We start from the raw sequence: 27576 nt of genomic DNA, 5'->3' as shown, positions 1-27576 counted from the left end.
ACATGGCTAAGTCCCAAGAGAGGCATCTGGCTCAGCAGTAAACCTCAGCCTATCACTGCATGAAAAATACAGAGTTTCCAGATGTGTATAAGCTACTGCCAACAGGGTGCAATTCTCCAGCTTACAGACTGTTTTCAGATAGGTAAATGTTTACAAATCCCTGTTTAATGGTGCTTGCCATTTACACTGCGAGGCAAATCTCTGATTTTGCTGGGAGTAAACGAGTATAACTGTCTGGGTTTCAGACATATCTATTAGCCAGCTTCCCAGGAACTTAGATTGTTTGCATATTTGATGTAAACTGATTGAAAATGTCAGTTTACTCACATTTGCATAATGTTTGCTGATTAATAAATTAGACACTTGCAAAATCAGGTGTAACTCAGTGCAAATTGCTAGGCTCAAAAATATCAAATCAAAACAGAAGTATTGTGTACTCTTAGGTTTTTCTTGCGCTTCATTAACAGTTCCACTTATTCTGTTGGAATGGACCATATTCTGACTTCCAGCGACTAATCAGAACACATCAACTTTACTTTTGTACGACTGCAGGAAGTTTCCATGGAACCAGGCATTATAATCTCTTACAAAAATAAAAAATTTGGTGGTAATTATAAAATGGAGGACTTTCAATATTATATTTTTTTGAACTGCAATTTTTTAAAGTAAAAATAACCAGAACTTTTAACATTTTCACAGAAGCAATCAGGCCATATTTGACAAAGTTTTTTGCTATTATTCCATGTTGTAATGTGTATTAAACAGAAAGAACAATTATAACAACTGATAAAAATTAAAAGATTAAAAGCAAACTATAAAATAGGCATGTTGAATGAGTAGCTGCAAAATCAGGCTATTTAAACTTAAAATAACAGCAGTTTTACATTTGAGAGGGAATGATTTATAACAGCTGTATCAAAAGACAAGAGTCAGAAGACCTGGGTTTTATTTTATCAGAAACTGGAATTCTAATGGGAAGAACATTATCAAGTTCCAAGCCATTTTGAAATATCTTACAGTATCATAAATGATACAAGAGCTGGATCTTGCGTGGAATCCATGTTTTCCTTCTTCAAATTTGATCTCATTAGTCCACCCATGCATGCAATTGCATTTGCAATTGAAGATCAAATACACTTCTTCCTGTCCATACCTGTAGGTGTTCCTTTTCTCTTTGTCCCTGCCTCTCAATTTATTGATTTGAATGTGTTAAGTTTGCACAAATGGGGCATGCATGCAGGAATCTGCTTAGCAGTGCACCCATCTATAATTTCGTTTTAATTAAAATTATTTTAAAAGCAATTTCACCTAAAATAATGCAAATTTCAAATGTAATTTAGCTAAGAAGTGGGTTTTCTTTGAGCGCATCACACTAGTATATGCATGTCTGTACTTGGCTGGAAAAGAGCATTGCAAAATTCAGAGAAGTGCAAATTTCAAAGGATGGCTATATTTCAGTTTGCATATTATATCGGATATTGTGAATTACATAGACTCTCCTTTGAATGTAATCTTAATCAAATTTTTGCTTTTTCCCTACTACCAAGTGTCTGAGATGGGTGCACTTACTAATTTTTGTTTGTAGGGGAAGCTATTCCTTTTACATTAAAAAAAATCTGCAGTAATTTCTTTAAAAGTACAAAGGCTGTACTTTAAAAAACCAGCAGCAATGTACAACTGTTAGACACAAAGTATGCTGCCGCCCTGTCTTTTTGTACTTACAAGAAAGCAAAGCTGAGTATAGCATTGGTGTAGGTACCTGGGAAGGCTGCAGAATGCAGACCGCTGGAGAGCAGATTTGTAAAATGAAAGGACAGTCACTGAACCCTTCAACAACCCCAGAAGAAAGGTAAATGCAACAAAAGCCCTGTACCCCACCCACGAGGATTTCACGAAAAGTTTCTCTTCCCTTTGATCATTTTCAATGTGATTTCTTTTCTTGTTAGTTGATGGAGAATGGTTGGGGCGAAAAAACTAAAACTGTCCTACACAGCAATAGCTTATTTCACCTCTATCTATCTGTATAATACTAAGCTACTGGACAGGTGGGCATATTGAGGACCTGGAGAGGATGCAGAAGTGGGATGCAAATTTGGAGGACACAGTGACCCAGATACAATGTCCACTTTGTTCATTAACAACAAGGACACTCATTCTTTGTGAAGAACACTCATGTTCTGTGACACATCAGGAGAGAGTAACAAAGGAACATGTATTTGGAACATTTTGCCTTCTTCTCTTGTCCTTCCCCTTCTCTCCCCACCCACACGCTCTCTTTCTCTCTCCTTCCCACACAGACCCTCAAACCAGACCATGACCTTCTTACTTGATATCATCTTCATTAGCAAAAATGATGACGGCTCGGGCATGGGATGTTTCCAAGAGGCGCCGAATGATCTTATCAAACTCTCCTGCCTTGGGCTCGCGGGGGATCTTGACTGATTGTGCCACACACACACTCCCTGTAGTTGGGGAAAAAATGGCATCATTAGAGAAGCCTTGGAATGGAAAAATTACCAAGCAATCCAAAGCCTGGGGCTCCTTTGCTACAGCCCAGATGGGTGGTCTAAAGGAAGCTACCCAGGGCATATCCTGTCATAGCCCATGCTGATGACCTTTCCATGTCAGTAGATGTAACTCAAATATAGGAGGAAATATGAGTGATGGACCTTGATGAACATGCATGTGTGAGCAAGCCCCAAGATGATTACATAAGACATGCAGCTAACGCCAAATTTCACCTGCGTTTTAAATGCCTGGATGCAACCATGAACACTACATAGAATGACATGAATGGAAACCTAAAAGGCTGAACATCAGGTTCTTCTCCCATAGTAATGGCCTATAATTGCTCTGGAGTTTCATTCAGACCTGAATTATTTTACACACGCAGTGCATCATCTGATTTTTCTAACCTTGATTACTGCACTACTGACAAAATGCCTGTAGGTAAAGAATGGGCAGGTTAGTTCAAATCAATATGTGTAATTCACTCTCTTCCTTTTAATGCCCTCTTAGAGTTGCCAGGTCACAATGATGCAGAGACAGTAGAAGCCATAATTGGCAGAATTCAACTTCTCTGAAAATCTAAACATTACAGTAGCCTTTATAGTTACAGATAGGTAGCCGTGTTGGTCTGCCATAGTCAAAATAAAAAAATTCCTTCCAGTAGCACCTTAAAGACCAACTAAGTTAGTTCTTGGTATGAGCTTTCGTGTGCATGCACACTTCTTCAGATACACTGAAGAAGTGTGCATGCACACGAAAGCTCATACCAAGAACTAACTTAGTTGGTCTTTAAGGTGCTACTGGAAGTAGCCTTTATAGTATACCATCACCATCACCCCCTCACATGAATCATATTTAGTGGTATTACAATGGAGGCATTCCCCAACATCATCCCTATGGTTGTGTGGCTCCTTGGCCCCACTGCTGATGCCTACATCTTAAGCCTGGATGTATGCAGAAGAAAGCCGGTGAGTGCAGATCTCCATTTTCATAGGCTTTCTGCACAAGCTGGAATGCCAGGCATAAAGGGTTCCAGTCCATGCAGAAAGCATATGCACATAAATGACTATGCACATAGGTTTTCCCTTCAGAGTCCACATGTACCTAATGCATGCATAAGAACACAGTAAGAACTCTGCTGGTTCAGTCCAATCACCCATCTAGTGCAGTATCCTGTTCTCACAGTGGCCAGCCAGATACCTAAAAGCAGGAACCTGAGAACAACAGCACTTGTGGTTCTTAGCTACTGATATTCCATTGCCTCTGACAGTGGGGATAGAACATGGCCATTGTGGCTTGATGATAACCTTATCTTCCATGAATACCGTATGTCTAATCCTCTTTAAAAGCCAAAAGAAACCCCAGCAACTATGCATTGTATGAAGAAGTGCTTTCTTTTGTCTGTTCTGAGGCTTCCAAGCTTCAGCTTCATCGGATGTCTCCATGCATGTCACGCATACAGCCAAGGACCGCTTTCCACACACAATGCCTCTGCATGCAATGAAGGGGGCTTAGCACATTTTGGATATAGCAATGCTATGTCCCTTTGGCTCCTTGGGCCCCCACTTTCATTTCCTCGCCTCCTCTGCCCTTTCTGTGCAAGCCTCATTCTCCTTGCATTCCTTCGCATTCCTGATTCTCAGTCCATTGCCTATTAGGCATACCTCCTTCAACCACCTTGTCTCCAGGCTGCCTGTCACATATCCAGCCGGCCACCTGTTAGCCTGCACCATTATTCCCTAGTAGTAACATTTATTTTCTCTAAATGAAAGTGGGGACTGTCCTGCCAAGACATACTGCTTACCTTGCTTGTTAACAAGTGCACCCATGTGCTCACTTGAATACAGTTCTTACTACATTACATTTTTTTTAAAAAAGAAATCCATTTATAAGGAGATTCATATGGATAGATCCTATGTTGCATTCCTAAGCTTACTCATAATGGGGTAGGTTTAGAATAAACATGATCCAGGCAGTTGATTTTAGAGCAGATTCATCTTGGAAGACTGTGAGACTCATGCAGATATGCAATCCAGATCTGTACTCATGGGAAGTTGCTTTATACCAAATTAGACCATTCATCCATGTGGCTCCTGCATTGGGATAGAGCTGCAGAACAGCCCTCCCAGCGCTGCTCTTGCTACAGCTTAGATGGATGGGGAAGGGCAAGGCAGTGGCAAGTTGGGCTGTGGCTGCACAGACACACTGACACAGCAAGCCAGTCAACTCTGACTGGCAGCAGCTCACTGGGATTTTGGAAAGGAGTCTTTTCCAGCTCTGGCTGGAGATACCAGGTTTTAAACTTTCTACATGTGCTCTGCCACCGAGCTACCCTCCTTCCTCATCAAGTATTAAGCGTAACTCTCCTGTCTTACTGTTCTTTGTGGATCTTTGTGTAGCTTAGTATTATAAGATGTGAGCTAATTGTGGGAACAAAACAGTAGCATGCTACATACCCAGTTTTTATATTACTGGTGGTAAAATCCGTAGTAAAAAGTTTTAGTTATCCTCCTCTAAGTATCTGTTTCCCCTTTGGAGGTGGGATGTTGCAAAATCCATTGCCAGCTTTACTGCAGTTTTTCCTGGATCAATTTGACCTCTGGGCTGCAGCAATGAGAACCTTTAAACCTGACCACTCCTGAGGGTTCTGTAGAAGCAGCTAATTAAAAACAATTTCTGAAAATCAAGACAGAAAACTGAAAGGATAGCTGGATGCAAAACTGCTCTGGCTTGCTGAGACTTAACCCTCAACATCTGTTTGCTCCGGCCTTTGCAAAAATCCCAGCCGCTCTTGCTCTGTGCGAACTTTTGCAGTGGCCAATCAGATGAAAAGGGAGCAAATATATGAGACAGGAGATGATGAAATGTTTCAGGACCTTCTGGATATAATTGATAGTCTCAATTTGCATAGGAAATGACAGGGCTGCTGCTCATATGCCACAAAAGAATCCCTATTTATGCAAAGGTCAGAATAATTAGCATAGGGTTGCTGTTCCAGAGGCCTGCCCCCACAGTACATTTTACCTGCAGAAAGGGAGCCTTTCTTTCTATTAGGAAAAGATTGTGAAAGAATAGAAGGAAATAATAGCTAGTCCTCCTAGCAAAAGGCTCTGCGTATAAATTGTTCTGTAGGCCTTATCAGTAACCTTATTAGTTGCTGCTGATGCCAAGGAGATCAGCAGCCACACAACAGAGCTTTATTTCTAAAAATTAAAATAAAGAGTGGTACTGCAGATCAAATCTGCCAGCAAGTAGTAGTCTCAGGATTGCAGACCATCCTCAATTTTCAGACTTGGAAGTGGAAGTTCTATATATATGGAACAGTATTCTTATCTTTAAGAACATTTTATATATGCCAGTGCTATATCTTGGCTTTCCAGAACAAGTTCCAGGGCTAAACCTTGGCTTAGATGAAATCCTTCTTATAGTAAAACTGAAAATATGAGACCAGATTAATGGAATCATAGAGCTGGAACCCCTGTCCAACCCCCTGTACTGCAGGAATCTTTTGCCCAGAGTAGAGCTCAATCCTATGACCCTGATACTACCGACTGAGCTGTCCCAGGAAAAATATCCCATCTGTTGCTGTGGGCTGACATCTATGACTTGCCAGAAAACAGCCACTACTGCAGAGATATGAATGGAAAGGGGTCTACCAGTCTTGGAAGTGGTCCTGGAGAAATCCATCTCCAGATCTTGGTGCAGTGAGAGACAGAAATGGACTCCTGAAGAAACTGAAAAGAAAGGCTTCAGCCACAGAGCTCACATGCTCATGGTTGGACAGCATTTATTTACACCAGGGGCCCAGGAAATCTAAGAACTGTCATGGGCACCACTTTGCACAGAGGAAGACTGGTGATGCTCAGAACACACCCCACTAACTAAAACCAGACAACATACACAAGTAAAAGCAGGCGTCGCATAAAAAGGCATCCTGCTCAACCAAACAATCTCCAGAAAACCCTCATTAAAATTATTTAAAATTAAAGAGGGCAGGGAGCTGTTTGGAGCAAAAAGGGGGCTTTCTGGTAGTTCTATAGTGTCCAGAGTCACCATGTTGGGAGCCCCAGTCACCATGTTGGGAGCCCCAGATTTACATTTTCACAAATGTCCCTCTTTTTCAATAATAATAATAATAATAATAATAATAATGCTGCATTTGGGACTCCCACCTTCCAACCTCTCATTTAGCCCTAGGGAATATCAGGCAGATATTCAGGAGAATCAGCCTCACTGGGTCATATTGCCCTACACACCATCCACAGTGAATATCCTGATTACTCATTCCATATTTTGACATATCAGAGCTACAACTTCAGTATGATGTAGCCACCTTCTCAGTCCTTTTATCCAAACATCATTTGCACAAATAAACACAAAAAAGAAATAAATCTTGTTAGCAAAACTGACAGCAAATGAGTGGGGAGATGGTTTCTCTATGGCAGGAAGAACCCCTAGAGGTAAGAGGTTAATGGAGAGCAGCTCATGAATAACCATGAGCAATAACTATTTATAAGGCAAACACAAGGTCCAAACTCTGGGATATTTTAATTATTTTGGAATAGTGAAAGCTAAATTAAGGACAACGAGTAGGGAAAGGCAGCAGCCCATCATCAAGGAGGCATCTGCTCCTTCCCAGTTTTATCACACAATAGCCAATTGTTTGAAATGACAATTGCAAGGAGATCAGTTGTCACAGAGCTTGATTAGCATCTTGTCCTAGTAAACATCAATGGAGGCAATCCAAACTTATCAAATAATGACACTTGCAAAGAGGCATTTACAGAAAGACAAGCTCATCACATGCAAGTTCCTTATGCGCTGCTAATGGCTACATGCTTATGATTAGGAATGTCAGAGGAATCCGTTGAAAACAAACTGCTCCGTAGATTTACACCTGCCCTTTCAACCCCCGTTGCAGCTCTTACTATGGATGCTTTTCGCCTTAGTTCTCTGCAGCAAATGATATTTTTACAGGCGCACATTATACATAAATAGATACACATATAGATATGGAAACAGCTTGGTGTTATACATTATTTGCATATTCACTGACGTAACTGCTGATATTCTGAACTGTTGTTTGTTGCCAGAAGTAGCCCAGACTGCAATTCTAACCCCAGGGGTATACATGATAGTTAAGGTGAATGTTCCATGATGTCGTAGTAGGGTGCTGGCCGAGCCAAGACAGAGAAGAGGCATGGCTGACAGATGACCCCAGGGAGGGTTCCCGTGGACTGGAAAGGTCTCTATCCAAATGGGGAGAACCCAAGGAAGAGGATCCTGAGGGAGGGATTTCCCTCACCTCGTCCCATTTCCCCACCAGTCCCTGCAGCACAATGCACAGGCTCCACCTCCATCTTCAGAGATGTTACAGGATGGTTCTGATTCATCCACTTTGCTGATCATGCAAGCAACTCTGCCTCCAGAGTTGTCAGAAACCATGTCCAATCCCAGCCCTCTGGGAGAGGTGTTGCCTCACCTGTTCCATCTACCTCTGAGGTGCTTCCATCCCCACCCAGGTCACAGAGACACAGGCGTGAACAGATGGGAAGGATTCAGCCTTCTTGGAGAAATGTTAGGTTGCTCCCTCAATCTGAGGGTCAGAGTCACTTGCCATGCTGAGTTGTGTTTGTTCCTTTCCCTTATGGTGGAGTTCTGGAGTGTGTGTCATTGTCAGAGCAGTATCTTTGATTGTATATCACCTGTTGTGCCTTTGAACAGCATTTTGCCTATGTGGCTCACTGAGCTGAGTATTAAGATTTTGGTAGAAACCACAATCTGAGTTTGAGTTCTTCATCAAGTGGGAACCAGGCCACATTAGCACAACGACTTCTCCTTGGGCAACAAAATGTTCCTTCCTGCTCTCCCTCTGTGTGCCCCCAAAGTCTGTTCTGGGGTTTCTCCAGAAAAGGCATGGGGTGGTGTTCATGCAGGAAGAGAGGGGTCAATTCACATTGCACTAGTGCTAATCCTTCTGCTACTGGAAATTTTCCCATACTTCCCCATGTCTACTCAGAAGTAAATCAGATTGAATTCAAGGAGGCTTGAGGATTTCAGTCTTAATATGCTTCCTACTGTGAATTTTTTAAAGGGGGAAAAAACAATGCAAAGTATTGCTCATTATTGTTCTTTTTACACAAAAAGAAGTGAACTTCTTTGTTCCTCTGCTATTCTGTTAAACTTTGAATTGTCAACATCTTGATGTGACTGCTCATGTTTGATAACTCATCCATCCCCCAAACCTTACTATAAAACTAAAATTAAATTTCAATTTTTTTCCTCTTTCCCGCCTGAAGTTTTGTTGACTTAAAACTTGTTATTTGCTACAAGCAGCCTCTATGCACGTACTCAAATGCCTTTGTACTGTACTGTAAATTTAAAAATTGAGCATTCATCATTATACTTTTCACATGGAAGGAATACATTGGCATAAAAAGAGGATTTCAAGGTTTTGAAAAACAAAAACATGTTTACTACAAACAGTAAAAACATAGGAGAATGCCTGTAAAATGTTTTAATATACCCACAGGATTCATGCAATCCAGGACAAAATGAACAAAACATTAACAGGATGCTAAATTGTCCCTCCCTGATGCCCGAGTGAGGGAAATGAAACAGCATGACAAGTTTATGCTGAACTGTGAAATTAAGTTAGTAAGATAGGCTGCAATCCTAACCACACTTACGTGAAAGTAAGCTCTGCAGAATTCAATGCAGCTTCCATCTAAGTAGGCATGGTTAATTTTGCAGCCATAGATGGGTTTCTGATGGGTCATTAGCTACTTCATTAACTTTGGTTTTAAGGTGTCACATGACTCTTTGGGTGTTTTGCTGCAAAAGACTAACAGGGCTACTCTTCTCTGAAAATTCATTAACTTTGAAAGGGAACACACAGGTAAGGTAATTGATTTGCAAATATCTGCTGATGGCCGAGATACATTTGTGTGCTGTGTAAAAAAACAAAAACAAAACTGTATTTCCATATCAGCGAACAATAAAATGGAAGGCAAATGTTTGAAAAAACAAAACGGCTTGCAGCAGAACAGAAAATACCTAAAGTGTGAATGACTGGCACAATGGACCAAGGCAGGTTTGTATATCCCTATTTATGATTAAAAGGCTATTGTGCTGCTTGATGGATGACATGATTAGCATGCCATCAAACGATAATTGCAGCCCCAGCCCCTGTGCAAGGTCACAGGCACAGGGAATGCCCACGCCATGCTTATTTGTGGGACTGAGCAAGGTTGAGCAAGAGGTGTACGGCGCCTCTGGATACCTGGTGTCAGTCTCACTGGAATCCTACATATCTTTGGGGATGGATAACCTCAGCATCAGGACGGCTTCCTGAGCTAGTACATGGATGTCTGATGGAGATAAAAGGATACCAGGAACATGTCCCTTGTTTGTGCAGCTCTGTGTGTCACAGCATCCAACCTGGAATGCATCCAGCTGCCATGTGGTGGTGCGAAAGGATTAAACACGTTGCACGTCCATGCACAGGAAATGAAGAATCAGGACCCTCCTATCTCTGGCACCAGCTTCCAAGGCAGTTTGTCAGGCAGGAAACTCATTACAGAATGCCTGTGTGTTCCTTATATTAGGCTGTAGGCTATAAAAGTTAAGAGTCCATAGCTATCCATCTCAACACCTTGGCTTAATCCCTGTGCACTGGTGAGGGTGGACAGAATACGAAGACAAGAAGAGTATGTTAGCAGGCTAGTGCAGAAGAAAGATAAAGAAGAGATCTGTTTGAGAGTCAAACAGCTCTGGGGATTTAGCTTTTAACGCCTTTGATATATTATGTAAATCTTTTTTCATCTGGGGTTGTTGTTATTTTGAACTTTACATTTTATTAATTGATATCATAATGCAAAACTTGAAGAAAGGGGAAGGGGATTTAGCTGTGTGCACAAGAACCACAGACAGGCTTTCTGTATACATTATCATCACCAATGTATATAAAAGCCAGCTCTGAGAATTATGTCGTGCTCCAGGGCTGTCATGCTGGAGCGTGACCAAGAGACATTACTCAGGGAACCAACGGGGGGGGGGAGTAGCACACACACATGACATGCACAAACACACACAAACACACAACAAACAGAACTAGCAACGGAATGGGAAACAGAAGTGGGGGCATCTCCTTGCCTCTCTCCCCATTCAAAAGAATCTTCCGAATCTGAAGCATAGGAAATGCATTGGGGAATTCTCAGCTGAGTAACTCTTAGATCCTGGCCCCGTGAACATTCGTATTAATCAGAAAGGGCAAAGTATCTTGAGGGCTTTCCTTTTTCAATACTGAATCACAGTGAATTATTGATCTCTGCATTCTCCTGCTACTCGCTCCTTCTTACCAGGGAGGGGAGATGACGACTAAAATTCTTATAAAGTGAGATTTATTCTCCCACTTCTTGCCATGTATCACTTCTTCCCAGATTTACAAGAAGTTTCTATTTAGTATGTCTTATTCCCATGTCTTTCCAACATCATCTAGAAAAGTAGAAATATAGATATAGGGAGAGAGAAAAATATATATGTGGCTCTGGCTGCCTACTGTTCACAGACTGTTCACACAAGGGACAAGTCCACTGCCCATGACAATTTACTGGTGCACTTAGAACAGGATTGGGGGGCAGAAGCCCACAGTCCCACACAGCAAAATGAGCAACTCACAGCAGGGCTGGCTTATTTTGAATTGTGAAGGAATACCCACTAAATTGAGTAGGAGTGGCTGTAAGACCAAAGTCCAGAATCTAATGTAACCTAATGACACTGTTGTGTCCATCCATCCAAACCTTTCCCATCCATTGAACATTGGAAGGGCTACTGTATCTAGAACTGTCAGATCTCTGGAGTTGGTCCTGAGACTTAGGTTTGGGGAATCGATACACTTAAAATACTTTCATCAAAATATTGGAGGGGAACTTCTGGCAGGGAACTTCAGACTGGTTTCTCAAGCTCAGTGGGCCTGTGAGTTCATTTACAGAGCAATCCTACAAATTATTATTATTATTATTATTATTATTATTATTATTAATACTCCGCCCATCCAGCTGAGTTTCTCTGGCCACTCTGGGCGGCTTTCAATCAAGTGTTAGAAACAATACAGCATTAAATATTAAAAACTTCCCTAAACAGGGCTGCCTTCAGATGTCTTTTAAAAATAGGATAGCTGGCTTATTTCCTTGACATCTAATGGGAGGGTGTTCCACAGGGTAGGCGCCACTACCGAGAAGGTCTTCTGTCTGGTTCCCTGTAACCTCACTTCTCGCAATGAGGGAACCACCAGAAGGCCCTCGGCACTGGTTCTCAGTTTCCGGGTTCCACAATGGGTGGAGACACTCCTTCAGGTATACAGGACTGTAATGGTTCTAGGGGTTGCTTGTGCGTAAATCGGCGCCACACCTGGCTGGGTTGCCTGAGTGAACCCTTTCTGTCTGGACAGCCACTCTCCCATGGCTGTCTCAATCGCTGGCAGAATCCGTCAGTGGGCGTTTCTTGAACTTCTTCCAGCAAAGAAGCTCTTTGACGCCTAGTCTCCGCCTAGTCTCCCTGCGCGGAAGCCTTCTGCGCAGGGAGAGTGTGGGCGGCGGAGGACCCGTGCTCTCCCCGCTGGTCCCCGGCGAGGAGTCATGGAGCCTCCTCGCCGATTCCCCCATCTGCCCCCCTTCTCCACTGGTCCTACGCTGATTTCCTTCCCCAGAAGATGTGCTGCTTCCCTCCCTCCCGGGACACTCTCCGGAACCCCTCTGGAGCCCTCCCTCTCCCTCTGGCTCCGATGGCAGTTCCCTGACAAGGACCGAGGCCGTTTAGTGCTTTAAAGGTCAGCACCAACACTTTGAATTGTGCCCAGAAATGTACTGGGAGCCAATGCAGATCTACTCAGAAGAAAGCCCCACATTTAGCATTGTTGCAACTATGCTTAAAAACCATGAATTTAGCCTTCCTCACACACAAAAACAACCCACATTATATGAAGTGAGTTCAGTGTCCTAGAAGGCATCTCCAACAAGAAAACACTTGAAATTCTTTTTCATTAAAAGGATGATTCCGAATCTTTAGTTCTCGTGCCATGTTTTTCCCCGTATTGCTGCTTTTAAAAAAATATGAACGCTTCTACCGTTCTCAAATCTTTGTGAGTTGAGGCTCAGAGACAAAATAATATGATTCATGCTCAAACCATGAGAGCTGTAGAACTTATATTTGTTTTGTCCCTATTCACAGTCATCCAAAGAACACTCGGGCTATGGATGCATTGCATTTTTGAATACAGCTACTGTGGCTCCCCAATTACAGTTCAAAGCAAAGTAACCGCTCCCAATTTGAATGCCTGTTCCAGTCTGCAGACTAGGAACAGGAAGATTCTATTTGCTGTTGGGAGTAGGTGAGGAAAAGAAGAAGGCTAGATTAAATCCATTCACAAATAACAAGATTTGCATGCTAAACACCTGCAAGCTGCTTTGGTATTTCACTTCCCTGAATGAAAAAGCAACATCCATGACTTTTAAAAGAAAGAAAGAAAAGTACAGAATGAATGAATTCCACAAAGATAAAAATGTTAAGTTAGCCTACTGCCAGCTCTGAAAGAAATAGACTTTTTTACATACACATTTCTTCTACTATTATGCCTCACTTCCGAAGAGAGGCAACAACAGACTTAGTGCAGTTTCTTTTGGAAGTTCCACTCTCAATTTAGGGGTAGCTAATGTGACTGTTGTCCATGCTGGCTGGGACTATATTTCAACAACACCTGGAGAGGATCATTTAAAATGTTGGTGTTGAGCTTTAAAGCTCTAAAACAGCCTCAGCCCCATATACCTGAAAGAGTGGCTCCACCCCCATCGTTCAGCCTGGACACTGAGGTCCAGCTTTGAGGGCCTTCTGGTGGTTCACTCACTGCAAGAAGTGAGACATATTGCGAAGTTTTAAATGTTTGATGTTGGAAGCCGCCCAGAGTGGCTGGGGCAGCCCAGTCAGGTGGGCAGGGTAATAATAATAATACATTTTTTTATTATTTATACCCCGCCCATCTATCTGGGTTTTCCCAGCCACTCTGGGAAGCTCCCAACTGAATATTATAGACGCAATAAAACATCAAACATTAAAACCTTCCCTAAACAGGGCGGCCTTCAGATGTCTTCTAAAAGTCAGATAGTTGTTTAATTCCTTGACATCTGATGGGAGGGCATTCCACAGGGTGGGCGCCACTACCAAGAAGGCCCTCTGTGGTCTCTGAGAGCCAGTGTGGTGTAGTGGTTAAGAGCGATAGACTCATAATCTGGTGAACCGGGTTCGCCTCCCCGCTCCTCCACATGCAGCTGCTGGGTGACCTTGGGCCAGTCACACTTCTTTGAAGTCTCTCAGCCCCACTCACCTCACAGAGTGTTTGTTGTGAGGGAGGAAGGGAAAGGAGAATGTTAGCCGCTTTGAGACTCCGGGTAGTGATAAAGCGGGATATCAAATCCAAACTCTTCTTCTTCTTCTTGACTACCTGTGATTTTGTATTTAACTCATTCTCTTCTGCTTGCAGCTGTTTAGACAGAAGTGTGCTTACCTGGCCATCAGCAGTGCAAGTGGGGTGCTTTTGTGAACACCTCAGAGATCCTGCTCTGCTGTGACCAAGGAGGGAGTTTGCTGACCAGCAGCTGGCACTTGGGAGGCTGTAGTTAAACAGGATTTAGGTCAGTCATGATTGGCAAGGTTGTTCAGGGGATGACTTCAATATGTAGGGATTTAGTGAGTACTCAGAGACACCATTAAGTTCAGAGGGGAGTTATGGAGCTTTTATTTGAGGGATGTGAGACCCAGTGGGTTCGGTATGGGTACCCTTTGGAGCCAACCTGGGTTACCTGGGGGAGCTTTGGATCCTTAGGGTGTGCCTTTGGAAGGACTCCCTCAATACCTGAACAGGTGTGGTCATTGAGGAAGGGCTAATGGACGTAACTGTCCCTAAACCCCACATTGGCTATTTCACTGTAGTGAGTTAATAATTGAGCCCACACATTTTACCGTATTTGTCCATGTATAAGACTATATTTTTTCCTATTTTTTTGAAGTTTAAAATGAGGGGTCGTCTTATACAGGGATAGTGAATAGTGTATTTTCTTAATTTTGAGTCCCCCAAAACAGGGGGCGTATTATACACTGGGGCATGTTATATACGGAAAAATGCTGTAGGTTGCAGTTATTGCTATAAATTACAGTTAACAAGCATTATTCAACTAATCCGTTTTGTCAGTGCAAGGCTTCCTGCTTGCACAACAGGACTCCCACCCCTCCTCCCCCTGTGCACAGTCCCACACCTTTTAGGGGCCCCCGCAACAATGGATCAAAATAATACTGAATTGATCTTGAAATAAAATTACAGAAACGTATTAGGAGATTTTGACTGCCTAGGGGCCTCCAGCACTGCCTGTGCACATGATGTTAGAATTCTAGCTCCGTGATTGCAGTCATGGGATTTTTGTCTATCACATGACAGTGTATGTTTTGACTCCACAGAGTAGGAAGTGATGGAGACAGGATGCTTGTGTTACTGTGTTCCGTGAAGTGGGACTATTGTCCTTTGTTCTTTCTCTTTTTTGCTGTCTGATGCTAGACAGAGAGGGAGCCATGTTGCAGTTCTCTGTGTGTGTTTATATGTAAATAAAGTAGATTAGCCAAAATGCTGAGTTGCTGAGGTCTGCTACGCAAACTGTGAAGACTCTGCGGATCCCTAAGTGTGCCGGTGTCTGTTGGCATTGGTCGCTGTGATGTTCGGGCTGAAGAAAGCTTTTGAAGCTCCCGAATAATCGACCAGGAGGGAGGGAACATGCCAGTCAGGTATGTGTCTCTACCAGGGTCCTACTTGAGTATAGGACGAGCTCCTGACACACCCTGCACCCTCCCCAAATTTGATCCAGATGGTTGTGGGAAGCCCGAGAATGGATTTAGGGGCATATTGGGGGAAGAGGGGAAGAACTTTCCGTCATGCAAGTAGAAGTCCTATAAGTACTGATGGAATGTACGCTTAACACTATGTTGGATTCTACCCAATTCATTATGGCCCTAGTTAAGTCAACACTCTTGTGTCTTGCCTCATTATTCTTGGCTGCACGCACAATAGCTTGGTTGCTTAACATCTCAAACAACCCTCCAGAATCTATGGGGGTGGGGCATAGCCCAGATGAAAACACTGGTTTTGGGGCTGCATACATACTGTACCTTTAAAGCAGCTTCAAAGCACATTCCCCACCTCAAAGAATTCTGGACACTGTAGTTTGTTAAGGATGGCTGATAACTGTAATTCTGTGAGGGGTAAACTACAGTCCCCAGAATTCTTTGAAGGAGTAAATATTCATCACGCATGCTTTAAAGGTACAGTGTGTACACAGCCTGGATACTATATAGACCCAAAGCAAAAGCATAGCTCTTAATCCAAGAGCTAAAGTGAAGAATGTCCTGCTTTCTTTTGACAGAAAACTGAATCACTAAATTCCAAGGTCAAGGGGAGAGCCAATATCTAAAAGCAGCACTACTGATGCCTGATATACTGAGTCTACCTGCCAGTCTGTGCAATGCAGCTCACTGTGGCTACTGCCTCATACTTTTAATTTAAAGGCTGGGAGTGTGGCCAAATTCATTGTTTTTGTCCTTGTGGGGAAGCAGATGGATGGGCAGGAGGGAGTTGGATCAACAGATTCTGGGACTAACATAGACCAGTAAGGCAAGCAAAACAGCAGATTCTGAGCAGCCAGAGAAGAGCAAAACCTCTTACACAACTGATGAGCCCCTGAGACACACTAGGACCAGCACTCTCTCACACATTAGAGGTGGCTGATTTTGTAAGGAGCTCTGGCAACTTAGGGCTCATCCACACTTCCTTTTGTGCTGTGCTTTCCAGGCACAGGTCTAGGATTTCCAAGTCTGTATGCAAGCAGGTTTTTGTTTTTCTTTGTCCTGGCACTTACTCCAGGAAAACCCACATGCTACTGCTGAATCAGAGCAAATGGCAATTCATGGAAAACCTGATTGCCATTTGCTCTGGTAAAACACAGGTTTTACCTGTGACAAAAAAGAAACCAATCTAACATGGACCTGAAAATCCTGGACCTGAGCCTAGAAACACAACACAAAAGGATGTCTGGATGAACCCTTACTGATTGTTTCCATAGCAATAAAGAGGGGGATCCGCAGCAGTTTGCAAATTTTGTATGTGGAGAAATACACACCTGCATGTGTGCATACTTCTGATTTATCTAGTACACATGCACACTAGTTTCATACAAATACATACATTTATGTAGACAACCATCCCTAACCACATAAAAATACTTCCTACCATATACACAAAAGTTTTATTTTGTTTTGGAGGCAAAGGGGGAGGAACCCAATATTTTCCTGCTCAAATCCCATGAAAACATTTGGTGAAGGCTGCTCTCCAATTGGAGCGCTCACAGGCCAGTGTTTCCCAGTTGTTATGAAATATGTAATGGCCCTTCCTCAACCTGAGGCATGTTTTCATTCACCCAGAAAGCTGAGAGCACCAGGGCATGTACTATCAGTGGCCCTCCATATATTGTTGGACTCCAACTCCCACCAGCCCCGTCCAGCATACCCAACTGGTCAGGGAAGATGGGAGCTGTAGTCCAGCAGCATCTAGAGCAGAGGTTCCCAAAGTGGGTGGTACTGCCCCCTGGGAGCTGTGTGGAACCTCTGAAAATATACCGCATTTTTCGGTGTATAAGACTAGGTTTTCCCCCCCTAAGAAATAATGTCCAAAATTTGGGGGCATCTTATACATGGATAGATCTTGCCCCATTTTCTTAAATCAGAGTCCCCCAAAATAGGGGGCGTCTTATACATGGGGGGTGTCTTATAGACTGGGAAATGCAGTAAATCACTATCAGAACTTGAAAAGGTGGTATCACTGGATCAAGTTTATCAACTCTGTTAAACTAAACAGTTTTGAATTTTATTGTGTTATTATCTTCCTTAGTAGGTTGTGCAAACTATCGTTGTGGCAGTGTTGGATGTATGGCAGCGCAGGCAGTTCCACCACACAGGGTGCTGAGCTAAGGGAGCACAAAAATAAGAAGATCCATTTGGGGGCACCAAATTTTGGCCTTGCACAGAGCACCATAATACAAAAGTTTACCAAAGTCCATCCCTAGCAGGAAATCAGCCCTGAGTGCTCACTGGAAGGACAGATCATGAAGCTGAGGCTCCAATACTTTGACCACCTCATGAGAAGAGAAGACTCCCTGGAAAAGACCCTGATGTTGGGAAAGATGGAGGGCACAAGGAGAAGGGGACGACAGAGGACAAGATGGTTGGACAGTGTTCTCGAAGCTACCAGCATGAGTTTGACCAAACTGCGGGAGGCAGTGGAAGACAGGAGTGCCTGGCGTGCTCTGGTCCATGGGGTCACAAAGAGTCGGACACGACTAAACAACAACAACAACATCCCTAGCAGGGGGCACTGGGGATGAGTTTATGGAACCAAGGGAGCAATGGCGCAGAAAAGTATGAGAACCACTGATCTAAAGGGCCACAGCTTCCCCACTCCTGCAGTAAAGAACCTCTCCTCCACCTTAATTCCTTGTCAGAACCTAAGCAAGTATGAAGAAGTGAAGTATCTTAGCTCGAGTTCACCACAAATACAAAGATCCCCAATTCTGCCAAATATTAGTTCCATCATGCACGTCATGGCCCAGGGAATGTGATCCCCAGCAGGGGAAGGCAGCGTCATGCTGGTTTAGCGGTATGTAATTCCATTAGCCTCTCAACCCTTGTTCTCTTTGCTTATCTGTTACGTGCTCAGCTCCGGCTCAAGCTAAGACTTTCACAGGGCTCACCACGCTGCTTGGCAGAAAACCAAAAAATGGCCTTTTTACCTTCCTTTGCAAGGACTCCTGGGGATCACATCAATGGAGCTGCCAGAAAAGGATGGACTTAAAACCACTAGTGCTATCAATAAATGATGGTTTTACAGGAAAGCTTGCTGACAGTCCTCCAAGGGCAGGTCCAAAATACTGGGTTGTTTTCTGCTCACTCCAATATCTTGCTCTGATCAAATCCCTGGCACAAGCGGAAGGCTGGATTCAGCCAATGATCTGCTAATTGAAAGAGCTGCCAGTTTGGTCACTCAGTGCAGAAACTTTCCCAGTAGAAAAGCAACCCAAATGGTAGGGTTGCCAGTAGAAATTTGATTCAGTTCACATCTAAAGGCAAATCTACCTAATATTCACTTTTGGAAACATTATGCAAACTGAAAAACAGCCCTTCTTCAAAACATATGCAAAAGTGCATATTCTAAAGTAAAGGGTATATTAAAATGCATATGATACTGAAAACAACTACAAAAATGTTTTGTAATGGGGAATGTTGGTTTGTAGAAATATGTGCATTAGGCAAAATTTTCTTGATGACTTTTTTTTTTTTAATTGTAAACTGCTGTGGAAATCTGGAAAACTGGATCTTTCACAGTTTTAATTGCTTCTGATGGGTTATACGGTGGTACCTCTGGTTGCGAACGGGATCCGTTTCAGAGGCCCGTTCGCAACATGAAAAGAGCACAACCTGAAGCGCCATATCTGCACAGGTGCGCTGCACGATTTGGCGCTTATGCACATGCGCGAGTGGCGAAACCCGGAAGGATGTAACCTGAAAGAACGTAACGTGAAGCAAACGTAGCATGAGGTATGACTGTACCTAAATGCATGTGTACAGTACAGGCTTATTCAGTAGAGGTCTGAAATGTGTTCTTTGTCAAGGAGTTTCTGCCACCCCTGATAAAATTTCATAGTTGGGACCCTGAGAAAGAGCGGGGGGGGGGGAGGCAAATTGCCACGCCGCATAGTTAAAGAATGGAACTCACTCCCACAAGAAGTTGTGATGGCCACTAACTTGGATAGCTTTAAAAGAGGGTTAGACAAATTGGTGGAGCAGAGGGATATCAATAGCTACCAGCCGCAATGGCTATGTTTTACCTCCAGGGTCAAAGACAGTAGGCCTCTGAGTGCCAGCTGCAGGGAACTACTCAGCCTTTGCTTTGGGGCTTCCCACAGATGTTTGGGTTGCCACTGTGAGAAGAGGATGCTGGGTTTGTTTTCTCCTTGTTTTCTCCTGCTTTGGAGGGTAGGACTCGCACCAACGGCTGCAAGTTACAAGAAAGGAGATTCTGACTAAACATCAGGAGAAAATGACAGTAAGAGCTGTTAGACAATGGAACAGACTCCCTCGAAAGGTGGTGGACTCTCCTTGCTTGGAGGTTTTTAAGCAGAGGTTGGAATGCCACCTGTCATGGATGCTTTAACTGAGATTCCTGCATTGCAAGGGGTTGGACTAGATGACCCTTGGGGTCCCTTCCAACACTACGATTCTATATGACTCAATGAATTATTGGACTGATCCAGCAGGTTCTTCTTGTGTTTTTTATGTTAGGAGCCCATCCTTCTGCCAGGGACAGCAGAGTCTCCACCATTCTGTCTTCTCTCTAGAGTGGAATGCAGCAGCAAACAGATGTGAAACATCAGGGCACAAAGTCCCCCACCGGCCTTATTTAAGCCATTGTGTTAATTCGGCTTTAAAGCCAGGAGCTGTTCTGGCAGCAGCTAAATTTAGAAAGAGCTGCAAGGTGCTCCTGCCAGAGGATGGGGGTCTGCCGGTTGGTGGAATCCAAACGGGCAGATAATCAGAGTGGAAAATGTTGCCTTTGAATGTGTTAACGGGCTTACATGTGCCTTGCATGACAACTAAACTCGCTACCTGCACATCTGTGTTGGAGCAGGGTGTTCTGGTGGAACAGGCTTCAGAATCCACAGCGTGTGATCCTTGGGTTCTGTTTTTGTACTCTGGGCATGACACAGAAAGAACGGGGTAAAGGTGGCTTCCAGCGGGGCAGGTTCTTTCTGGATGTCTGGGTTATCCTCTGTAGCACATCATGCCTGCAATTCTTATCCACCTACCCTCTGCTGTCTCTCACCTTCCATGCTGAGTGACAAGGCAGAGTCAAGTCCTGACCTACATTCCTCAAGGTGAAATCCTTCTCCTGTTTTCGAATGAGATTCAGATATTTGTTTGGACTGACAAATACTGCAAATCCCTTTCACACCTTGGAAGAATGTTGGTGAAAGCGACACAATCTGCATAATTCCCAATTTGCAATTCATCATTTATGAATACGCTGTTCAAGTTGTCTGCCAGATGCCCAGGATGGTTCTCAATCAACGCTGCTCTTCAGCTGTTTGAAAGAACTTCAGGATGTCACCACATAACAAATATCTGAGAATGCAATTAGCCAATACTGGACTCCCAAATGAATGAGTCTCTCGATACCCCTGAATCTAGCCATGTGAGTTGTCATTTCGCATTAGCTAATGAATTATAAAATTATGAATTGCCTGGTAATAGACTGCAAATAAGGTATACCAAATTAATGAAATATAAATTAACTAAGTGTGAATAGCCAATTCAAAAGGCATATAACATAATAGTTTTTAAAAAAAAAAAACCAGGCTCGTCAATTCCACCCATTATTATGAGACAATCACCTTTCTTTTTAATCAAATCTTAGAATCCAAATATAACATATCTGAAATGGGAAAAGATTCATCTGGCTATCTATAAATCTGGCCCTTGGGTTTGGCAACAATGGAAATCAGAAGCTTGAATGCTGCATTCAGTTTCTAATTTATGGAAAGCAGAGTGCCTAGCTTAATATGTCTTCCCTATGGTATATATAGAATGGGCACTGGCTTCGCTGAGAATTGCCTGTGGCATATACACTATTTGAAAAACAACAGAGAGTTAAGGTGCAAGATGCTCCCTCTCCAGGCTAGTATGAGATTTTGACTCACCCATCTCCTCTAGGAAGCCCTGTAAGACTTGCTTATTTCACTAGAGGGCTTGGTACACTGCTACAGTGCCATGGGGTCAGTTATATGAGCCAGTCCACACCCTGGGCACCATCCTGCACACCCCACTTCCTTTAATGCAGTCTGGTATTAGTTAGCTGCCTACTTTAATTAGAGCCGAGAAGGAATTGGGTGGCGGGTGCTCTCTCACTAGCCCCTAGGGCATTCCCCCCCACACACACACAGACCCTTTTTTACCTGGAAGTCTCTCCTAGAAGAGGAGTCACTGTAGCAAATTAGCTGGGCGTGATGGGAGTTGCATTCCAAAGCATCTAGAGGACACCAGTTTGGCCGAAGCTGCCTTACCCCCTAGTAACTGTGGCTCATCTTAATCATACGTTTCTTAAAGCTTTTTGCTGCTTTTGCAGCGGCAAACTATTGCAGCTACATTTCTGGAAGGCTTTCAGATGCCACATACTTTGTCCTGTCGACTAATATGCAAGTTGGCTGGATCCATTTGGTCATTAGTAACACTTTCCCCCACAAAAAGTAAGAGAAGCAGCGGCAGCAGGGGAGTTTTCTGCCAGTATTTTGCCTGGAGTCTGGGCACTGACTGCTGCTGCTGTCTCCTTTTGCGTTGCTTATCTCATCAGCCGGTGCTGAAGGCATCATGCTTGGTGCAGTCTTTAATAACCCAGAAGCATGCTGACAGGAACACTTTGTTAACAGTCTCTGAAATCTAAATCCACCTTGCCTTTCACTCTCCTATTCATTTCCCCCCACTCCTTTGAAATTTATAGCCCAACAACACATCCAGTCACATTTCCTAGACTAATGTGCATCTCCCGAGCTTTAGCTAATATACAACTTTGGCGCTGCAGAAGAGAGGGTGCAAAATTTCTTCTTGACCCCTGACCACTGGAGGCAGGTGCTTGGAGCAAAACCTCCCTCCTTCCAGCTCATAAATCTCCAGGCATATTTCTGGAAGAGGCCAGAGCTAGAGGGTGTCAAAATTCATTGCAGACAAAGTAGGGAGGGAAGCAAAGTAGAATCTTCACAGCTCTTTGCCTTTGAGAGTGTGGTTGAGAGCCAGAATTACATGGTCAGGTCACATCCATACCATATACTTAAAGCACTTATATACCACTTTAAGAGTCATTCAGAATCGTGGGACTGCTGGATTTGACAGAGCTGATTTCACAGAGCTCCAATTCTCAGGACCCTTAACAAACCACACTTCCCAGAATTCTCCATGACTGTTAAAGTGCTATGGTGCGGATGTGACCTCCATTGCTAGCAGAAAGCACTATTCCACAACCATTTTGGATGTCTCTTCACTAGCACCTTGGCTCAGAAAAGGCTACACTTTTCTTCTGGGAAAGTATCTGTATAGGCATAGGGGCCACTTCTGACTGATGCTGAAAATCTGTTGGCCAGTGAGCAGGCCTAAGATGCATGTCAGTGTCTAGGGAGCAGAGCTAAACAGGTATGTCAACACCCATGGTTGCTAAACAACTGAAGAGGCCTGATGGTGGTGAGAAATGCAGTCCATTGTTTATCTTAGGCTACAGTCTTTTTTTGTTGGTGTTTAGTCGTTTAGTCGTGTCCGACTCTTCATGTCCCCATGGACCAGAGCATGCCAGCACTCCTGTCTTCCACTGCCTCCTGCAGTTTGGTCAAACTCATGCTGGTAGCTTCGAGAACACTGTCCAACCATCTCGTCCTCTGCTGTCCCCTTCTCCTTGTGCCCTCAATCTTTCCCAACATCAGGGTCTTTTCCAAGGAGTCTTCTCTTCTCATGAGATGAAATTAGGTTCAGATAAAATCGTATGGTTGCACCTCATTTGCACTATGGGTAAGACTCTGCTATGAGAATTCTGAAGCAAACGTTTTCAAGGGCAGTATTCCCCATCAAGTGCAAGGATTACTGCTCTTGCATTGGGAATTTCCCCTCTCTCTTTTCCTGCATGCACCTCACGCCCTCCCCAAAACTGTTCCAAGGGTTGGGGAATCTCCTAGAGCAAATTTAGGGAGGTGCTGGGAGAGGAGGGGGAAAGCCCTGTTGTGCTGATGGCAGAGATGGAAGGATCTGTCAGTTTTTGTTTCTCTGTTTTTCTCATTTTTCCAATCATTATTTTGGTTCTCCGCAGTTTGGAGCAATTTGCCAAAAAAAAAGTCACTCATGAAAATTCATCAGCATTTTAGTGCAAATGTCTCCCAATAAACACATCTTTATATGAGCTTTTGCCTAATATACCCACTTTATGTCTTTTTAACATTTTGGTACACATTCCTTGGTTGGAGAACTGCATTGCAAAAATTGAATAAGTGTAAATTTCAAATAATAGTTGTGTTTCCATTTGCGTATTGTTTCAGAAAATATGAATTTGGTAGAATTGCTTTAATACATACTGAACTGAATTTCTCCTCAGTTGCTAGCTAGAGGTAATCCTTTGCTGGTGGAACCCTGATTTAGCACTACATTCAAGAAATCAATGGGTGTAAGTTATAATTTGGCCTTGGCTTCTGTGCAAGCTGATACCATTACCTTCCAGAACCTAATTTATTTGAATTCTATGAAATAAGCTTTGTTTTATTTTGTTCTTTTTAATGCTGAATATTAGTTAAAGTATACAAAATTTTAATTAAAAGATTTGTATCCTGCAATATAATTAACCATCCTCAAGACAGAATACAAAAATAAAATATAACCTGTTTGATATACAATACAAGACAAAACTGCTTAAAAACAAAACCATTGAACAAACATACCCCAAAGAGTGAAGCATACAGAGGAAGCCACCAACAAAATGGTTAAAAAGCTTGAGGGGGTGGGGTGTAAGTAGAGGAGGAGCCAAGCAGAGTTCTCAGAGGAGGGAATTCTACAAATGCGAATTCGCATTTGAGGTGGATCTTAGGGCAAGTTCATATGGGTGTAGGTGATCCTCCATGTAACCAAGCCCAAATCTACTCTTGAAAGGTTAAGACTCAGATTTTAAACAGAGCCCAGAAATAGGTAATGAAAGCAACCATTGCTAAATTGATGTGATAGGGTCAGATTGCCTTGCCCCTGCAAGTGTTGTGGCAACTGAATTTTGCACCAGCTGAAGTTCCAAGATTGTCATTAAAGGCATCCCCATGCAGAGAGAATGTCAGTAGTTTAGTCTGGATATAATCAGCACAGGTATAGCAAGGCCTGGTCCGCTTTCTCCTAATAGAGTCAGATTGAAGCATCCCAAGCTGGTTAAATGCACTCTTGGTCATTAAGGTTATCTCTGCCTCAATAGGTAATGCTGGGTCCAGGAGTATCCCAAACTGGGTATGTATATCTTCAGGAGGAGGGTAAATCCATTCCATACTGGCTGCAAACCAGTTGCTTTGTAACAACAATATACAAATATACTACTACTACAACGATCAAATTTCTCCCTCCCCCTGGAAAAAAAAACCACCCAAGAACAACACAACAGTAGGAGTAAAGTTAATGAGGTCTAAACAGCAGTAAAATGCAACTAGTCATTAAAAGTCTTGGCCTGGTGCCTAAAGCTCATCCAACTAGACAATAGGCAAACAGCTCTAGGGACAACATTTGCAGGGTGCCACCACATAGAATACCACTTCTACAGTCACCACCTGGTTAAGGTCTGAGGCTGTTGGCACTCAGGGAAAAGCCACTATTCTGGACTGGTATTTCAGTTGTGAAATGGAGAGCTGACTCCTGTGGAATGTTTGGCATCTTTGCAATTAAAAGCCTTCCAGTTCTGCTTGCAGCGACCTAATCCAGAAGGTTACATAAATACCGACAGTAAATGGGAAATGTACCTGCTACGATGAATTATGGACACCCAAAAGAGGTGGCCATTTAGCATAAGAAATGTGATTTCTTTAATTATGTAAATGCAGCCTAATTAACTTTTCCCCTTGTTTTTCAAAATCCTCTCTCAATTAAGTCTGGAAATCTTATGTTTGTTCTCAGTTATTCCCCTCTCTCACGTCCTACTCCCAAGCTAATTTTGCATTATTTCTGGTCCTTGCAATATCACTAGGTTGAATATCATTTGCAAATTTAATTTGCCTGATGTTTACTTTCATTTCCAGGTCATTTAATAAAGAAGTTGGGGGGAATCAGGTACACCTGTCCATTCTGTTGTACCCCTTCCACACAGCTCATGATTACATTCCTCCAGGTAGGCTCCACCTCATGATAACCTTTCTATACCAAACAGCTCATATGAGGAGGAACTTGGATAAATCTCATCCTTATATAGGCATAGGCAATCTCAGTCTTCCAGATGTTTTGGGACTACAATTCCCCAAATCCCTGACCACTGGTTCTGTTAGCTAGGGATGGTGGGAGTTGTAGTCTCAAGACATCTGGAGGGCCAAGTTTGCCTATGCCTGTCCTTACACATAAATGAGGTATAGGTCCTGTTCAGAGCTTCCACATGGAATTAAGTAATTCTATTAACACAGGGTGCATTAGGGAAGGGCTGTAGCTCAAAGGCAGAGCAGATGGCTTGCATGCAGAAGGTTTCAGGTCCAAGCAGGAGAAGACTCATGTCTGAAACCCTGGAGACCTGCTGCCCATCACTGCAAATACTGAGCCACATGGGCCAATGAGGTGATACAGTATTAGGAAGCTTCCTATGCACAGGGAGAGAGCAAAGAATAATTAAATTATCAGATTGTTTTTCATGATGATTTCTTTACACCTATTAATGCCCATCTTGAAACTTAATGTTGAGCAAAAATGATGTAGGCGCAAGTCGCCCAACATCAGAAGTGACTTCTTGACAATTGGCCCATCAGGCCCATCCGTGGCGATACCAGGGTGAGTGTACAAAAACCACATTCTTCCTTCCTTTTGAATCCACTCAAGCCATTCTGGTATGGTTCTTTCTATTCAGTTCTGCTTCATAGAGTTTTCAAGGACCTGATACCTAATAATAACCCAGCCTTCACAAAAGAAAATAATGAAAAACCCCAAGTTTTTAAAGGGTCGCAGAGGGTTGCCATGGCCTCCTGACCCTGCAGGACATAGATCACTTAGTCAAGGCTAATTTGTGTCCATCCTTTGCTGTGCTTGGAAACAACAATTTCAAGGATGCTGGCGAGCCGGGACTTGAAACACCATTGTGCTGAAATGAGTCATCCTTCTTCAGAATAGAAGAAATCTTTGAAAAATGGGGAAAGTATTGCAGTATAATGTGATTTCCCCCCCCTCCTCCCTTGGATTCTTGGGGAGTTTATAAGAAGCCAAGAACAAGAGCTGAGAAGGAGGGCATTCTTGGGGTGTTTCTATCTTTTCCTACCAGCCACTCATATATCAGCCATGAGAATGATATGTCAGTCATGAAAGGACCTTTTATACTTCTCTTTGGCTGTTGCCTCTCTTTGAGATAGGTTTATATAACTACCCAAACACAGAGTTCAGAATTATTCTCTTATTCCCCTTTGGTTCTTAGTTGTCCACAAAATGCTTTGCCTGTCAAAAGAAATGAGGAAGGCGCCCATTTGGATATACCACAGAACACCCTAGTCATTCACTGCATTTTTTAAAACTTGCATTCTCCCCAACCCAACCCACCCATCATCTAAGTATGTTTCTGAAGATTGCAGGATTGATGCTGCTGCAGAGAACACATAAAACTTCCATTATCACCCACCAATGTGAACATGTGAAAATGCCATCATTGATTATCACATTATCAGCTCTCATGCATCATTGCCTCTTATCAAATCAGGAAATCCTTCTGAAAAGGAAACTGCGCTGGAAACTCAGCACACTGTCTGTCACCAGGACCAGCCCTATCATTAGGCTGAGGGAGGCAATTGCCTCAGAGGGCAGGTGCACAGAGACAGCAGCTGCAGCTCGCCACCTCCAGCCATTCCTCCTGAACCCCTCAGCCATTTCCCTCTGTGGGAGATCAGAAGGATGTGTCAGTCAGAAACTACTGTACTTCAGCAAGCCTACTATCTTCAGGTTAACTGGAGGATGCCATCCCATGGCTAGTATTGAAATCAGACATCAGTCCAGGCAGCTTCTGCATATGGAATGTGAAGGGGTGTGGGATCTCATCCTTTGCCTCAAGCAGCAAAATGTCTTGAGCCAGCCCTGCCTATCTCCCAAGACATGGTGACTAATTAGAACAGGCAACTTTTCCATCATTGTGATAAATGGTCAGTCTGTCTGTGGAGGGAAGGCTTAGTGACTGCACAGTCATTA

General features: G+C 43.2%; 1 protein-coding gene across 2 annotated transcripts in view; it reads right to left on the bottom strand.

The window, feature by feature from the left end:
- The window catches only part of GRM4 (glutamate metabotropic receptor 4), a 289589-nt gene that overhangs the window by 98493 nt on the left and 163520 nt on the right, over positions 1 to 27576 (bottom strand). For both annotated transcript variants that reach the window (XM_083509182.1, XM_083509183.1), the window contains exon 4: positions 2327 to 2462. In XM_083509182.1, coding sequence (XP_083365308.1) covers positions 2327 to 2462 — 136 coding nt within the window. The remainder of the gene's footprint in view (positions 1 to 2326; positions 2463 to 27576) is intronic.

The sequence above is a fragment of the Podarcis liolepis genome (assembly GCF_965112155.1).
Source record: "Podarcis liolepis genome assembly, chromosome: 6".
NCBI lineage: Eukaryota > Metazoa > Chordata > Lepidosauria > Squamata > Lacertidae > Podarcis > Podarcis liolepis.
The sequence above is the reverse complement of the archived record's forward strand: the minus strand, read 5'-3'. Positions and strand labels throughout refer to the sequence as shown.